We start from the raw sequence: 13,894 nt of genomic DNA, 5'->3' as shown, positions 1-13,894 counted from the left end.
TTATTTATTTTTGGGACAGAGAGAGACAGAGCATGAACAGGGGAGGGGCAGAGAGAGAGGGAGACACAGAATCGGAAACAGGCTCCAGGCTCCGAGCCATCAGCCCAGAGCCTGACGCGGGGCTCGAACTCACGGACTGCGAGATCGTGACCTGGCTGAAGTCGGACGCTTAACCGACTGCGCCACCCAGGCGCCCCAATGTTTGTTTATTTTTGAGAGACAGAGACAGAGTGTGAGCAGGCAAGGGGCAGAGAGAGAGGGAGACACAGAATCCGAAGCAGGCTCCAGTCCGTGACCTGTCAGCACAGAGCCCGATGCGGGGCTCGAACCCACGAGCCACGAGATCATGACCTGAGCCGAAGTCGGACGCTCAACTGACTGAGCCACCCAGGCACCCCATTTGGTGTTGATGTACTACCCTTTTTATATATTCTTAGATTGGTATTTCTGAAATTGTATTGAAAACTTTTGTATTCCTACTTATGAGATATATTGGTCTGTAATTTTCTTGCAATGTCTCTGTCCGGCTTTGACATCAGGGTAATGTCAGTTTCATAGACTATGTTGGGAATTAGTGCCCCCCCTCTTCAATTTTCTGGAAAAGCTTATGAAGAATCAGTAGTACTTCTTCCATAAACTTTTACTAGAATTCTCCACTGTAGTCATCTGAGCCCAGAGTTTTCCTTGTGAGATGCTTTTTAAATCACAGAATGAGCTTCTTAGATAGATACAAGGCTACTTCAGGTTCAGGTGGCGATCCACATCTCCTCATTCTGAAGGGACCACTGAGATCTCATTTCTTTTTTAAAAAAAATTTTTTTTTAATGTTTATTTTTATTTTTGAGAGAGACAGAGGCAGAATGTGAGTGGGTTAGGGGCAGAGAGAGAGGGAGGCACAGAATCCAAAGCAGGCTCCAGGCTCTGAGCTGTCAGCACAGAGCCCGACGCGGGGCTCAAAATCATGAGCTGTGAGATCATGACCTGAGCCGAAGTCGGATGCTCAACCAACTGAGCCACCCAGACGCCCCTCAGATCTCATTTCTGAGCCTCCTCCCTCCTGCCACCCTGCTCAGGGGAGGCAGACGAGTATCTGGTGCCCAGAGAGGCTGTTGCTCTGCCCTTGTCACAGAGCAGGAGGGAGGCTTCTGGGCCTGTGCGTGCATGTGTGAACGTGAGTATTTGTGTGCATGTGTGTGTGAGGACATCTGTATTCCCGGGGGCTCACTCACCGGCTGGCCTTTGGATCCAGGCTCCCCCTGGTTCCCAGGAAGCCCGGTTCCACCTGCTGTCCCTCGTTTGCCAGACGGGCCCAGCTGCCCAGGCAATCCACTTTCACCCTTAAAAAAAAAAAAAACAAAAACCCAAAATATCAAAATGACCAAAGGGGGACATGGTTCTAGGGGAGGGGCAGGGAGATCCAAGAGAATGATTCCACAGGGTCAGCCGACATCTCAGGATTCTTGGGCTCAGATACAGGCCTGGTGGGGGCTCAGAATTTCAGCCTCCTTGAGAGGACAGCCTCTTTTCCTTACTGTGGCATTCAAGCTCCAACTTCCCCTCCACTCCCCACCCTGCCTCTCCTCGACACTGTTTCCTCCCAGCAGACCACGAAGTTCCCAGCTCCGCACCCCTGCTCCAGCCGTTCCTCCCCTTCTCGCCTCATTTAAACCCTCCCTGGGCCAAGGCCACCTCTCCCTCTGCCTGCTGTTCCCGCAGAGGGTTCCAGCCTCTCCCCAACTAAACCTCGAGCTTGGGGAGGGCAGGAGGAGCCATGTCTGACTCATCCATCTCAGTCTCCCTTTCTGTGTCTAGTCCTGGGCTCAGACCGACTCAGGACTGCCTCCCCACCGCTCAGGGAAGCTTTCTAAAAAGAAGCCTGTTAGGGGCGCCTGGGTGGCGCAGTCGGTTAAGCATCCGACTTCAGCCAGGTCACAATCTCGCGGTCCGTGAGTTCGAGCCCCGCGTCAGGCTCTGGGCTGATGGCTCGGAGCCTGGAGCCTGTTTCCGATTCTGTGTCTCCCTCTCTCTCTGCCCGTCCCCCGTTCATGCTCTGTCTCTCTCTGTCGCAAAAATAAATAAACGTTGAAAAAAAAAATTAAAAAAAAAAAAGAAGCCTGTTAGAAGGGGTTCCTGGCTGGGAGCACTACCTTGCCTTTGTTCCACGAAGGCCCACAAGAGGGCGCCCAAGGACAGCTTAGTAACCAGTTTGCCTGTTTTATTAAGGCCTGGAGGGTGCCTTCTAGAATTATTAGCTACCTGGATACACTTTCCTGTAAGTCAGGTTCAAGCCTGGGGCAGGGACCCCTGAGAAATGTCAGCGACATGAACTCCATTTTCACATGGGCCGTGGGACACGGGTGCCCGTAATGACACTGCTTAGTGTCATTATGGTTAGTACCAACAAGGCTGAAAGGGTGCCAGGGGTGGGTAAGTGTATTAACAAGAGTCTGACCTTGAATCCTGGGGGCCCCTGTGCTCCAGGCAAGCCGGCCACACCTGGGTTTCCTCTCTTCCCTGCAGGGCCCATGGGGCCAGGGTCCCCATCATCTCCCTGCTCCCCCTGTGAAGAAAGATGGCAGAAGAGGATCTCTTGTGTTTCAGGAAATAGGCAGCCAAGGAGGCAGAATGACTCCAAAGTCCCAGTGAACTCTGGGTGGACCTGGAAGGGGGAGGTCAGACTCCACGGGGGAGGTCATCCCGCCTGTGTGTGTGAGGACAGCTGGACCAGTGAAACACCAGGAGCTGCGCATTTGCAGGTAGGGAGGAGGAGGGACCTTAAAGGCAGAAGTTCCCTGCACTGGATGGGGCAGGACCTTCTGGGTGCAAACATGGACAGTCAGAAGGCCACATTCCCAGGTCCCAAGGATTGAGGCCATTGCCCATGGAGGAAACTTCTGGATATGTTGGTTCTGCCCCATGCAAGTTTCCAAACCTGCTTCTCCTGGCCCATGGCCTATGGGAGAACCCCACCCCCCACCCCACCCCGCCCCCAACACACACAAGACACCATCTGTTAACCCTTGCTCACCTGCTGTCCTGCTTGACCATCCCGGCCAGGAAACCCATCTGGTCCAGCCATCCCCTCGGGGCCCTGTCTCCCCACCACGCCCCGAGGCCCTGGCAGCCCCTGCAGGCCCTGGAGATATAAAAGAAGCTGGTGATGGGGTGCCTGGGTGGCTCAGTTGGTTGAATGTCTGACTTCAGCTCAGGTCATGATCTCGTGGATTGTGGGTTCAGGGCCCGCATCGGGCTCTGTGCTGACAGCTCAGAGCCTGGGGCCTGCTTTGGATTCTGTGGCTCCCTCTCTCTCTCTTCGCCCCTCCCCTGTTCATGCACTTTCTCTCTCTCTCTCTCTCAAAAATAAATAAACATTAAAAAAAAAAAAAAAAAGCTGGGGAGGGCTTCTGGGGAGGGCTGGGAGGCAGGCGGGAGAGAACCGGCCATACATGGGTCACTCACCTGAATCCCCCTTCGTCCAGGTGCCCCTGCCTTGCCTTGCTTTCCCTTTGGTCCCTGAAAAATCAAGGGGCACATGATGGAAGCTGCCTGGAAGAGGACAGACCCCTAGGAGTTCTGGGACAGGTGCTGAGAGGATTATGGGGCCCCTGTGTGGCCCGTCCCTCAACCTCTTGGGCAGCATCTGAATCTGCACATGGGCCCAAGAGCCCCGGCCTGGAAGCCCAGGGGCAGGCTGGCCTTGGAACCTGCCAGTGCTGTCACTGCCCCTGCTCTGGGCCCCGGGCCCCCTCTGACTCCCCTTGCTACAGAGGCTCTAGGTACGGCAATTTCCTAGTGGGAACCTGAGCCCGGGAGCTCCTTTGATCCTCAGAGTGTGGCTATATCCCTGTGGCCTGGGACAGTGGTGGGGGGTGGGGGGGCAGGGGAGGTTGAGGGCATTAAGACAGCACCGGCCCAACAACCTCAGTGCCTCAGTGGAGGCAGACGTAAGGGCTCTGGGTGCAAGACAGGAAAGTCCCCCTCCTGGAGGCCCCGCATACTGGGCTGGTAATCCCCCCCACCCCCACCCCTCAGGCCCTTTGAAGCAAAGAGATCTTGACCTGAAGCACCCTGCAGGGCGCCAACCAGCCCAGCCTCCCACGTGCTCTGTGCCTGGGCCAGTGTCTGCCCCTCCCAGCCTCCCTTGTGGACGTCAGCCCTCTCACCTCTTCCCCTTTCGATCCTTTGGGTCCTGGACGTCCCCGGGGTCCCGGATGCCCCTGCAAACCAAGGTGAGATGGTGCAAAGCAGCCCCAAGATTCCCCCCTGGGGAGGGCAGTAGCCAGTGTCCGCCTGGAAGGGGAGGGGTGGGAGGGGCTTGGGGGTGCCCCAAGCATCAGGGCAGGAGAAACCAGAGGGGACTGCCCCAGGCTATCCCACAGGGAGGATCCCTCTGTGCTTTAAAGGGGCCATTACTTCCCCCACTGCTGTCCACCCACCTCCGGGGCGGGGGCCGGGTGGGGGACAGGAAGCACCACTCACTGGTAGGCCCTGCTGGCCTGGGTCTCCACGGAGGCCTTGCACACCCTCCTGCCCCTGGAAGCCAAGGAGAGACCAGTGAGGGGGCCCATCCTGGCAGGGCTGGGGGCCGGGGGCAACTTCCGGCCTGGAGGAGCCCCCGAGCGCTTACTCTTCCTACAGCCATGTGTCATCGTCCCCTCTCTGGGCTCGCTAATCTGCAAAGCCGTGGCATAATGACCCTGCCCGTGAGAGGAGGAGCCTGGTGGGGGGCCGGGTGCTCCCCCAGTGGCTTGTCTCCTGCTTCTATCCACTGCTTCTGTTGGGAGAGCTGTTCCCGGCCACGGATGGGGAGACTGAGGCCCGGCGAGGAAAGGGGTCTCTGTCTCCCATCTCATCCTCTCCCTCCGACGGTCCCCCTGTCAGCATGAATTCTGGCCTGAGCCCTCTTTCAGGGGGTCTGTGCTTCAAGCTGGGCACTGGTGGTGGGAGGGAGGGCTTGTCTCTTGGTGAAGGCTGTTCTCCCGCCAGGCGCCTGTGAGGGCTGAGGAATGTCCCTGCAGAACATGCTGGAGGCCGCCAGCGGGCAGGAGTTCGGATACTTACGGGGTATCCAGGGTCCCCTGGCTCCCCGCGGTCTCCTCGATCGCCTACGGGGCCCTGAATGACAAGGACAACACAATATGAGCCACCAGGTGCAGGCGATGCAGACCTGGGTCTGGGTCTCACTGGCCACCGGCTCTCAAGCTGGCAGCAGCCTCACCCCTGCCAACCTCCCCTCCCCCTCCCCACAGCAAGAAGCTAGGGCTCCACCTGGGCGGGGGTCCAGGGGACCGGAAGGGGGACTTACCCGATCTCCAGGTGGCCCAGGGGGCCCCTCGGCCTTGCCATCCTCGCCCTGCTCCCCCTGTGGACACAACAGGCTTTAAGTCACACTTCCCGCTCCTGGTGAATTTGGGGAGTTCTAGATACTCGACACAGTGTGGAAAGGGCCTTCGTCAGAGATGAAGTCCAGCCTACTTAGGGTTACAGATGGGGAGACTGAGGCCAGAGAGGGAAAGGGCAGACCTGGGCATGCAACCAGGATCATGGAACACAGCATAGTGCTCTTTACGGTCTGCCCCGCTGGAAACCCCGAGCAGGAGCCCTCAGGCTGTAAGACCCAGGTAGCTCGGAGCAGAGACCTGGGTCATGCCCAGCTTTGCACAGGACCAGCTGCTCAGACCCTCAACAGGTCCCTTCCCATCTCGGAGTTCTTCATCTCAGCTGGGGAATGGGGGCGAGGTAGGGTGAAGGGACAATGGTGATACCGAGGAGTTCTAGGAAATGACACGAGAAGGCCCCGTGTGGTGCTCCTCGGGGAGTGACAATAGTTCCAACAGCTGGCAGCCAAGGGCACTGCCACCGGCCAGACACAGACACTGGCTGCATACTTCCAACAACCCTATGCAGCAGGTGATATACTATTCTTCCCATTTTACAGCTGAGGACACTGAGGCACAGAGAGGCGGTGTGGGCTGCTCCCTTGTTCAGCCCCGAATAAGAATCCCTTTCTCCGGCCTTTGCAGGAATGAAGTGGCCAGAAAACCCCAGAGCAGGCCGGGGGCTGCCCCACGTTGCACTCGGCCGTGGGCCAATTTGGGGGTCTTGTCCATCAGACAGATTCCTATCTGCAGACAGCACAGGGAAGCCTTGCAGGGCTGCTCTGAGGACCCCGTGAGGGAAGCTCAGGACTGCCCACACAGTAGGGCCTCAGATGGCCAGGAAACCGGGCGTTGCTGACAATAACAGCAGGGGCGATGTGTGGCATGGATTCAGTCGGATTGGAGAGATTGGGTTTCGAGGCCGTGGGGCCCTGGCAGGCCACCCTGGGCCCTGGTCCACCCCCAAGACAGGAGCCTGGATGCCATGTGCTGGCTACAGGGAAGGTGTAAGCAGAACAGCGAGCGGCAGAACCTCGGGGCTCAGAATGTTCCAGCCCCAGACAACCGGTGCCACTCCCGTGGGGGTGCATGCTGGGCAGAAGGCTCCAGCCAGGGCACCCCGGGCCCTCTCGATGTTGGCCGCGACTGAAAGGGAAGCCTGGGAGGCAGGAGAAGGAGCTGGCCCTGCAGCTGGAGCCTGTCCCCGGCCCAAATCAGTCCTGAGGGCTGGCAGCTGCAGTCCTTTGGCCCAGGGCCTCTGTGGCTCCTGTGGGCAGAGACTGAAGGCGGGAGGGACTTGGCCCAAGGCTTAGAACCAGCTGTACCCAAGGGGGTGTCCCAGGGAGTGGGGATTCCCTCTCTTCCCTGACCTCTCTCTCTGGCTTTTTGTCCCTAGTCTCAGTCCCACCGTGGAGGGAAGCAGCCGGACTGGGGCGCATTGGAGAGGGGGGCAGGGTCTACCTAGCGCATTCTGTGTGCCCGACACTTCGTGAAGTGCTTCATAGATTCCATTCAGCACTCCTACACTGCTGTGACTACTGGCCCATTTTATAGAGGGGGAGCCTGAGGCCCAGGGAAAGAAGGGTCCTAGTCAAAGCCACACAGAAATCACGGAGTGGTCTGACCCCAAAGCCAACTGTCCCGATCTCCTCCGCTCCCCACCTGCCCCCCGCCCCGCCTTACATTGTGGCTCTAGTTCGGGGATGCGTTTTTAGCACCAGGAAGCTGGTGAAGCCCCCGTCTCCTTGTTCCCAGAGTCTCATCCCTAATCCCTCCAGACACCACCTTTGTAGACACATGCCCCACAGGGAATTCAAGAGTTGAACGACGTATCAGCTCATCTAAGTGCCTGCTTCCGAAAGCCAGGGATGCACAGCCTGGCATCAGACAGTCTGCATCCTAGTCCTGCCACCTTTCCACCGGTCCTGACCTAGTCCCTGAGCATCGTGAAGACTCAGTTTCTCCATCTGTCACGTGGGACACTGACACCTCCAGGTGGGGGTCGTGGCGGGGACCGTGGAGACATCCTGGGCAAGAGCTTTGCACACGGCCGTTGTGTTTTGGGGTCTCCCTTGCGAACCTGTTCCCACTCCTCCCAGCACCCTCCAGCTCGTGCGTGGCTCTTCACTCTCGTGCCTATTTTTACTCCTGAGCCCTTTAGGGCATCATTCTGCAGCCCCTAGCTCAGGGCCGAGAACACACCACATAATCATTTGAAATCCCTAAGTCCCTGTTAGATAGCCAAATGAATGACAGAACTCATACAATACCTTATACGTAAGAAAGTGCCTCTGGCTGCCATCTATGTGACGTACTGCTTCGCCTCACATTCCCGAGCTACCCACCCGCTTAACCGATGAGGCCGTCAAGGTTCAGGGAACCCTGGGGCCCCACCCAAGGCCCCGGCAGGCTCAGGGCGGATTGAGGGTTAGGATCCCATTCTCGGCAGCCACAGGAACTGGGTCTGGGGCTGAAGGTGGCTCAGAGGGAGCCTCTTGTTTCAGGGTCCGTCTTAACCCCTCCTGTGCCAGCCGTGGCAGACCGTGAGGGCCGAGGAGGGACACTTCCTGCGGCTTCCTGTGGCATGTTGGAGCCCACTGATTGCAGACCTCTTCTCCAAGCAGGAGGAAGGGGCCAGCTGGACAGCAAGCCAGGCCAGGGTGATTCACCAGGCAGCGGGATGTAGTCAGTGGGTAGCTGACTCGGCGAAAGAAAGGAGGGCTGGGAGGCGGGGGGCAAGGAGACAGCGGCAGGCCGCCCGCTAAGAGGCACTCCAGCTGAGCCATCAGGGGAGGAGGGAGGCAAGAGCGGGGGACTCGGAGCTCAAAGGCCCGGGCCCGGGGCCATCTTGGTGCTGCCTTGGAACGTGACCTGGGACCGATGCCTTGGCCCTCTGGCCCCATGTCCCCACCTGCACGGTGTGGCAGGGCAGAGCCATCAGCAAGCTTTCTTCCACCTATTCCTGTCTTCTACCGAGGCTGGAGCCAAGGAGTGGCAAACAGACATGCCCTCCCTCCGCCTCAGTGCCTCCTCCCTGGCTGTGAAAGGCTGGCTTTGCTCTCTATCCTAAGCCCTCTGCTGGCTCTCACCGGGTGATCTCGTTCCTAAGCAAGGCTTCAATCTTCACGTTCGCACAGATGATGGGATTGCAGTTCTGGTTGGTACCTGACTGGTGTCCGTTTCCCCTGCTTGACCGGAAGCTCCAGGGAAGGCAGGAGCTGTGTCTGGTTTTGTTCTGGTGCTGGGCACAGACCTGATACCCGGTCCATCTGGGCTGAATGTAGGTCTGACGGCTCCCGGCCAGCCGTGGTACAAGCAAGGCTGAGCCGACCGTGAACCTCCGCGTGACCCCAACCACAGTGTCCCAGGGACTTACTAGAGGGAGCACCTGCTTCCCAGGACTGAGCACCCACCTTTTCGCCCTTTGGTCCAGGAGGGCCGAGGGGGCCCATGACGCCTTTGTGTCCCTGAAGGAAACAAGATGACAAGAGGTGAGAGCGTATGGGCGAGCGAGGACTTGAGAGGCACAGTGATGAAGGACAGGAAGTCGGAAGTGAAGAATCTGGGCTCTAAGTTTGGGTCCCGGCTCTGCCCCGCCTCGCCGTGTGATTCGGAGCAGGCCCTGTGCCTCTCTGGGGCCTGGCCTCCCAGACAAGCCATGTCGGACCCCGGCACACCTCTAAGAGGGGTGCCAGCTCGGATGCAGAACTGGGTTAAGACCCTTCCCTTCTGCAGACAGCGGGTGGGACGCCCCGGCAGGGAGCGAACGTGGCACCCACCATGGGAAGGAAGGACTCAGTGAAGGCACTCGGAGGGGGACGGCGCTTCCGGCTGCCCACCCCCGCCCGGCGCACCAGCGGCCTCTGACCCCCACGCTGCTCTGTGGGCACAGGGACCTTCAGTGGCCCGAGGGCCACCTGCAGCAGCGAGGTGGTAGGGGCTGAGGCCGAGGCACTCCTGGGTCCCTGCCTGCAGGACGGAATTCCAGAAGGGGGTAGGTGAGGTCTTCTTACATCATAACCAGCCAGTCCCGGTTCTCCTTGGGCCCCCATCCGTCCCGGAGCACCCTACGAGAGGTTACAGTTAAGCCAATCATATTAAAGACAAAGATGATAGGGGCGCCTGGGTGGCGCAGCCGGTTAAGCGTCCGACTTCAGCCGGGTCACGATCTCACGGTCCGGGAGTTCGAGCCCCGCGTCGGGCTCTGGGCTGCTGGCTCGGAGCCTGGAGCCTGTTTCCGATTCTGTGTCTCCCTCTCTCTCTCTGCCCCTCCCCCGTTCATGCTCTGTCTCTCTCCGTCCCAAAAATAAATAAAAAACGTTGAAAAAAAAAAAAAAAGACAAAGATGATAAATATTCCAAACTCAGCCCTTCCTGATAACTACATTTCATCATTACCTACGCTCTCGCGTATTTCCGCCCACCACGGAGTCTGTGCGGTGGACAACACACAGTCCTGCATAGCTCCTCCCACGTGCCCATTCAGTGACATCATGGTGGCAGCATGCAATCAGCCAGGGTGGGAGCATTTGCACCTTAAGTGTCACAAAACGGCTCAGCCGTTGATCAGTGCACACCGGCAGCTCCGAGATGCCGTCACCTGTCTGCCTCCCCCCGGCTTTCCCCCTCTACACCTGCCAGAGCCCCGGGGGCCCTCCTTCGGGGCAGGCCAGCGATAGACCGGGACACCCTCATAGTCCCCCAGGGATTCGTAGCACCTTCAGCCTGATCCTCATGGAGCTATTTCCAGTGGGAAAACTCCTTCTTCCTAAAAAACACTCACGAGGGGCCGGTCCCCTCTCCCTCTCCTAAAATGGGGCTTGTTAATCTGGGTCTGTGAAGGACTTCAGAAGACCCACCACCCCCTCAAACGGAAAGAGACACTTGGTGCTGTGGGTGCTTTTGCAGGGAGAGAGGCTGCGGGTTCTGCAGGTTCCCAAAGGGATCCATGATTCAAAAGAAGCGGCCAGGACAAGGGGTCGAGCTGGCGATACCTCTCTTTCTGCCCTTGGCCCCCCTCTGCTCTGTGCCTCAGCCCACCCACCCCACCCCACCCAGAGGGTTCTCACCGTTGGTCCCAGGCTGCCCCGGGACCCTTTAGGGCCTGGGGTGCCAGGGGGTCCAGGGTCTCCAGGGACGCCCATCTCACCCAGCTGTCCTTGGTAGCCCTTGGCACCCTGCAGTGGAAGGAGAGACAGGCTGTCACCAGGCCCCATAGGGAGGTGGAGAGAGACGAGAGAGACATGGGGCAGGGCGAGGGAGGAGGGACTGGGGAGGTCACGGCCCCAGGAAGCATGGCATGCCACCTTGGCTCCTGTCCGGCCCTTCTCGCCTTGCCTCCCTGGTTTTCCTTCAGGACCCTGAGGGGAGAAGGAGGGAAAGAAAAGGGTGAGAAATACGGAAGATTAGCGCACTAGCTCTGAGGGCAGCCTGCTGGGTTCAAAACTCACCCGTGCTCAATGCCCCTGTGACCTTGAGTGTGACCTAACTTCCCGTGATGGGAGGCTTTGTCTGCAAAGTGGGGACAGGGGTCCTATGTGCCTCAGAGCGCTGAGAATTCAACCTGCTCTCACTCACCAGGTGCGTGGCCCACATAAGCGCGGGATAAATCCTCATTTCATGGCGGCTGCTAGGCGCCCAGGCTGTCCCAACGGGAACAGCTCTCTGCACTCCCTTTGCCACGCACTGTTCCAGCCTCCCAGCCACGCTGAGTCTTGGGCCCGATCAAGGCCTCCTCCCACCTATGGTGACCTCTGGGCTTCCAGAAGGTGAAGGGACTTGCCCAGAACCCTGATTCAACCGTCGGTCTGTCTGAGTCCACATCCAGGGCTCAGGGTACCCACTGATGACACGAGGCATCTCATCTCTAAGATGCTGCGGCTCACTTCTGACAATCTCTGGGGCCGTGTCCCACTGACAGGGTCTCCCTCCCTTGGGGGCTGGAGTTGGAGGGGATCGTCACAGAGGGGCATTGTGCGGGGAAGGTCAGCTGCCTTCCCCCGCTCTCCCACTGGGGTACCCAGGCCACTCCCTCCAACAGGCCGCTGTGCCCCCTCCCCCACAGGGCATCCCATAATGCAGCTCTGCCTCGCCCTGCCCTGGTCAGGGCCACACATTTCAGCAGGGTGATTGAGTGCGTGTAAGTGTGCATGTGTGAATATAAGAGAGGGAGAGAAGAGAATCCCAACCCTGAGCCACACTGGTTTGGGATGTAGGGGGTGGGGCAGGCAATGTTTCTGGTTTGGAAAGGACATCCTGACGGCCCACAGAAGACAGTTCTCTCAAGGCCCAAACCTCAAGGGGAGCTGGGGAAAAAAAACACCTACGTTCTTGGCAAACACTAAAGAGCTAGTTTGATTCAATCCCTATGGCTGCATTAACAGAGGTGCTTGCTACAGGATGAGGGAGATGATGGTCCCACCTCGGAACAGGAGTAGGTACTAACTGTGATGGAGGAAGGGCAGGAAGACAGGATCTTAGAGGAGCCAGGAAACACATGGGCTAACCCAGAGGGACTGGATTTCTGTCTGCAGATTTCTGCAGCTGCCCTGAGGCAGCAGCAACTGTGTTCTCTGGGGTGGTCAGTGGACAGAAGTTACAAGGAGGCTGGCTTTGATTTAGTACACGGGAGAGATGTCTGCTCAAAAGACAAAACATGGCAAAAGTGTATTGGAGATGTCCAGTTCCTAAAGGAAGTGCCGTTTAGCCCACTCTGGGGCCCTCAGGAAGGAGGGAATGGTGATCCTGGAAGGACAGACTGTCCTGTATTCTGGTGCTTAAAGCCTCATGCGATCCTGGACAACTCCCTTTCCTTCTGTGTGCCTCAGTTTCCCGACTTCTTTTTTTTTTAATGTTTATTTATTTTTGAGAGAGAGACAGAGCATGAGCGGGGTAGGGGCAGAGAGAGAGAGGGAGACACAGAATCCAAAGCAGGTTCTAGACTCTGAGCTGTCAGCACAGAGCCCGATGCGGGGCTCGAACTCATGGACCCGGAGATCATGACCTGAGCCGAAGTCGGACCCTTAACTGACTAGGCCGCCCAGACGTCCCTCAGTTTCTCCACTTCTAATATAAAGGTCTTGAACTAGCTTTTGCACTGTCTACTCTGGTGGCCCCTTGCCACACAGGGCTACTGACCACTTGAAATGTGGCTACCAGGACAGAGGAACCAAATTCTTAATTCAATTTAAGTTTAATTGATTTAAAATTAAAGTTGACCATTCAATTATTATAAAACTTGTAGGTATGTTTGGAATCACTTGGGGATATGAATCTACATTTTCAGCTGTATAGTTCATGGAATCTAAATACAGATCAAGTATTTCTAATGAAAATCTAGCATCCTGAGATGTGCTGTAAGAGTAAATTACACATCAGATTTCGTAGATTTAGTACAAAAAAAAAAGAATGCAAAATGCCTTACTAATGATTTTTATATTGATTATATGTTGCAAATGTTACCATTTTAGATATATCAAGCTCAATAAAATAGACTATTAAAATTTATTTCACCCACTTCTTTTTACATTTTTAAAATGTGAGTACTAAAAAATTTTAAATTACACATGTAGCTTGTCTTCTGTTTCTACCGGACGGCACTGTGTTAGCAACATCAAGGTCTTTTGCTCCTCCAAAAATAAAATAGTAACAACCATCATGGCTTCAACCAGGGGCCAGGCGCTGTGTCCGTATTTCGCATCATACCTCATGCAATTCTGGCCACAGGGTTGGGAGGAAGGGATTCTTTGTTCCATTTGAGAGCCAAAGGGATGGGCTCGGTGACATGAAGGTGTTTTCCACAGGCCACCTAGCCAGGTTGGAATGGAATGGAACGCAGATCTTCAGTGTCTGGGGCACCGCTGTCCCAGGATGGTCATATTTGGGAAATTGTGAAATCATGGTACAGGGGCTGGTGGAATTTGTCAACACACTGAGGTGATTGCTTTGGCTGATCTCTTGTCAGGAGGAGAAATGAGTCAGCACTGAAGAATTCAGCACAGGGCCAGGATGCCGGGAGTCTCCCCCAGGACAGGGCGGCCGGCCACTTGTTCTGACGGGCCCTCTCCAGCTGGGAGCATCCCTCATGGTGTGGGAAACCCTGAGTAAGGGCTGGAGCAGCCAGTGGGGTGAGGCTGTGGGGCCAGAATGAAGACTTTTGCTGGGCCCCCATCCATGTAGATATATTTCTGGAAAGGCTCTGATGGCTCATAAAAGTCTATTTTTAAATACTCCACTGTTTCCTGGCCAGAGTGGGAGATACTTGTCCCGCAGCCCTGATGCCAAAGAGACTCAAATACAAGCCTCTCACCACCTCCGTCACCCAGCACGCACTCAGTCTGGCCCCAGTGAACCTCTCTCCAGCTCCCGTATATGAAAATTGGTAGAGACAGCAAAATATGGACACGAACGCTGCTACCACCACCAGCACCACCACCGTCTGTCCCCATCACTGTGGCCACTGTCACCACCACTGCCACTGCTGCCACTGCCATCACCATCACCAATATCGCCACCATC

At 56.8% G+C, this 13,894-nt stretch overlaps 1 protein-coding gene across 1 annotated transcript in view; it reads right to left on the bottom strand.

Annotated features, from left to right (window-relative positions):
* COL27A1 (collagen type XXVII alpha 1 chain) overlaps positions 1–13,894 on the bottom strand; it is a 128,026-nt gene that overhangs the window by 14,614 nt on the left and 99,518 nt on the right. The window contains exons 36-47 of the mRNA XM_040482080.1: positions 10,684–10,737; positions 10,447–10,554; positions 9,392–9,445; positions 8,792–8,845; positions 5,306–5,362; positions 5,062–5,115; positions 4,480–4,533; positions 4,164–4,217; positions 3,460–3,513; positions 3,029–3,136; positions 2,453–2,560; positions 1,230–1,337 (exon numbers count right to left, since the gene is read on the bottom strand). Of these exons, the coding sequence (XP_040338014.1) occupies positions 1,230–1,337; positions 2,453–2,560; positions 3,029–3,136; positions 3,460–3,513; positions 4,164–4,217; positions 4,480–4,533; positions 5,062–5,115; positions 5,306–5,362; positions 8,792–8,845; positions 9,392–9,445; positions 10,447–10,554; positions 10,684–10,737 (867 nt within the window). The remainder of the gene's footprint in view (positions 1–1,229; positions 1,338–2,452; positions 2,561–3,028; positions 3,137–3,459; positions 3,514–4,163; positions 4,218–4,479; positions 4,534–5,061; positions 5,116–5,305; positions 5,363–8,791; positions 8,846–9,391; positions 9,446–10,446; positions 10,555–10,683; positions 10,738–13,894) is intronic.

Source organism: Herpailurus yagouaroundi, unplaced genomic scaffold (assembly GCF_014898765.1).
Source record: "Herpailurus yagouaroundi ecotype Mexico unplaced genomic scaffold, PumYag 160, whole genome shotgun sequence".
NCBI lineage: Eukaryota > Metazoa > Chordata > Mammalia > Carnivora > Felidae > Herpailurus > Herpailurus yagouaroundi.
The sequence above is the reverse complement of the archived record's forward strand: the minus strand, read 5'-3'. Positions and strand labels throughout refer to the sequence as shown.